Source organism: Otolemur garnettii, unplaced genomic scaffold (assembly GCF_000181295.1).
Source record: "Otolemur garnettii isolate 467f Iridium unplaced genomic scaffold, OtoGar3 scaffold00001, whole genome shotgun sequence".
NCBI classification, from domain to species: domain Eukaryota; kingdom Metazoa; phylum Chordata; class Mammalia; order Primates; family Galagidae; genus Otolemur; species Otolemur garnettii.
Genome location: NW_003852396.1, coordinates 31326254 through 31328434, shown reverse-complemented (window position 1 = coordinate 31328434; position 2181 = coordinate 31326254). Strand labels below are relative to the sequence as shown.

The 2181-nt window shown below is 44.9% G+C and overlaps 1 protein-coding gene across 1 annotated transcript; it reads right to left on the bottom strand.

The window, feature by feature from the left end:
• Window positions 1-370: 370 nt before the first annotated feature.
• On the bottom strand, window positions 371-1324 carry LOC100953282 (olfactory receptor 51G2-like). Its single transcript, XM_003780953.1, has one exon. It carries the CDS (start codon window positions 1322-1324, stop codon window positions 371-373), a length of 954 nt encoding a protein of 317 aa, XP_003781001.1.
• Between the last annotated feature and the right edge of the window lie 857 nt (window positions 1325-2181).

Below are 2181 nucleotides of genomic sequence, written 5' to 3'. Positions count from 1 at the left end.
GCATAGTTTAGTACAACTCTGTCTTAGGCTTATAAATCAAATGGGAAAGAAAAATTCAGTGGAAAAAAAGAGAGAGATACCTCTACAAATAAATATGGATTAAAATACTCTCAATGTGGTTAAGTCCCCTCACTAAGGAGATATCCCAGTATACATGAGTCTGAGATAGTTCAACTCAATAAAATAGAACAATGAAATGATTATCAAGGTGATATTTTGATAAGCTTTACAAAGCTCTCCATCTCTAAAAACTATAGTAAGAGATGAATTGTTCTAAAACCTCAAATTAACTCTCTACCACTCCTCTTCCCCCACCCCAGGGCCCACGGTGACCCACTGGGGTCATGTGCCACTGAGTCCTTCTGCTGTTCTAGGAAACATCAACCCTCTTTTCTTGGAAGCGCTTCAGGATCCCCTGACGGATCTGCCTAGACTTGATACAGTACACAATGGGGTTCATGAAGGGTGGGACCAGGAAGTGCAGGTTGGCCATGAGCACTGCCAGAGCAGGGTAGCTGTGCTTCTCTACTCGGTGCAACACAGACAGCCCCAGTTTGGGCAAATAAAAGATGAGAACAATGCAGAGGTGGGAGACACAGGTGTTGAGTGCCTTGAGCCGTTCCCCAGGTGATGCAATACCCAGCACAGTCCGCAAGATCAGGGCATAGGAAAGCATGATGAGGGAGGAGTCAAGGCACAGTGAGAGGAGGATGGAGATGAGGCCAACCAAGCTGTTGATCTGTGTATCTGAGCAGGCCAACCCCACAAGGTCACAGTGCAGGCAGTAGCAGTGAGAGAGCACACTGATCTGGGGAAAGAGCAGACGCCACAGGAGGATGGGCGCCGGGAGGTTAAGCAGGACAGCCCTTACTAGAATGGCAGTTCCCACTTTGGTCATGGCTGAGTGGGTAAGGATTGTGGCATAGTGCAGAGGGTCCCGAATGGCAATAAAGCGGTCAAAGGCCATGGCCAGCAATACACCCGATTCCACATAGGTGAAAGCATGGATGAAGAACATCTGTGCTGCACAGAGATCAAAGGGCACTTCACGAGCTCCAAGCCAGAAAAGCCGCACCATAGTGGGGAAGGTGGAGGCACAGAGCCCCAGATCAGAGGCTGCCAACATGGACAGGAAGATGTACATGGGCTCGTGTAAGGCTGGATCTGTGCGGATCAAGAAGAGGATGATACTGTTACCCAGGGTGGAAACCACACAGATGAGGTTGATGGGGATGGAAACCCAATGATGAGAGGCTTCCAAGCCTGGGAATCCAGTGAGCAGGAAGGTAGAGTGACCAGAGGTGCTGGTGTTGCAAGAGGACATAGTGATTCCAGGAGGCAGTTGTCCACCCTAGGAGTAAGAGACATGTATTCATTTGATCATTTCTTGCAAAGTCCCTACTAAGTGTCAGCCAGGAAGAAAGAGCTGCCCCATAATACTTTCTTAGGCCATAAAACAAACCCCATTCCTCTTAGGAGCTCCATCCCCCTCCATTTCCTGGCTAGTTTGACTTTCTCTGGTACTGAATAAATCTCCTGAGTTGATCTCTGCTTATTGTTTGCAGCTATTTCTTTAGCCACTCAGCAACCACCTTCCCTTTGGCCTAAACAACCTCTTTTTATCACTTAAGTTAAACTTAGAAAAGTGTCTTATCAGATTAAATACCAAAGAAAGGAGAATGATTTTCTGTAGAAATTTAAAATGATATTAGGAATAAGAAATTTGAACTCCATTTCTGTGTATTCTTAGAGGTAAGTCTTCCAGTCTAACAGATCTGTTAACAAATACTACAGAGAGCACATTCAAACAGATGATGTGTTTTCAAAACCGTCCTTTTAGGAGGCTGGTTGCTAATTCCTCAAGTGCTGTCATGAAAGATTTTCTATACTCCTTTTCTAGAAATGCCTTTGGGGCCCAAAATAAGTTGTACTCAATGGTGACAAAGCTCTCTCTTGTGAAGATGAATTGGCTTAAAGGAAGTATTCTAGAATTCAAGTCTAAGTTTGATAAACAAGATGACAGTTTACCAGATGCATTCCATATTAATCTTCCAACCTCCACCTCACTGGCAGCTTAAACTTGCCTATTCTGACCCTACCTTCAAAACAGTCCTATGGTTGTGGACTCACTTAGAAGACACTTTCCTCTTAAATATCTCTTCTTCAGCCACCTTACTATAA

Excerpts from the sequence above, each read along its gene's own strand:
- LOC100953282 (XM_003780953.1), bottom strand. The coding sequence starts at position 1,324 with ATGTCCTCTTGCAACACCAGCACCTCTGGTCACTCTACCTTCCTGCTC.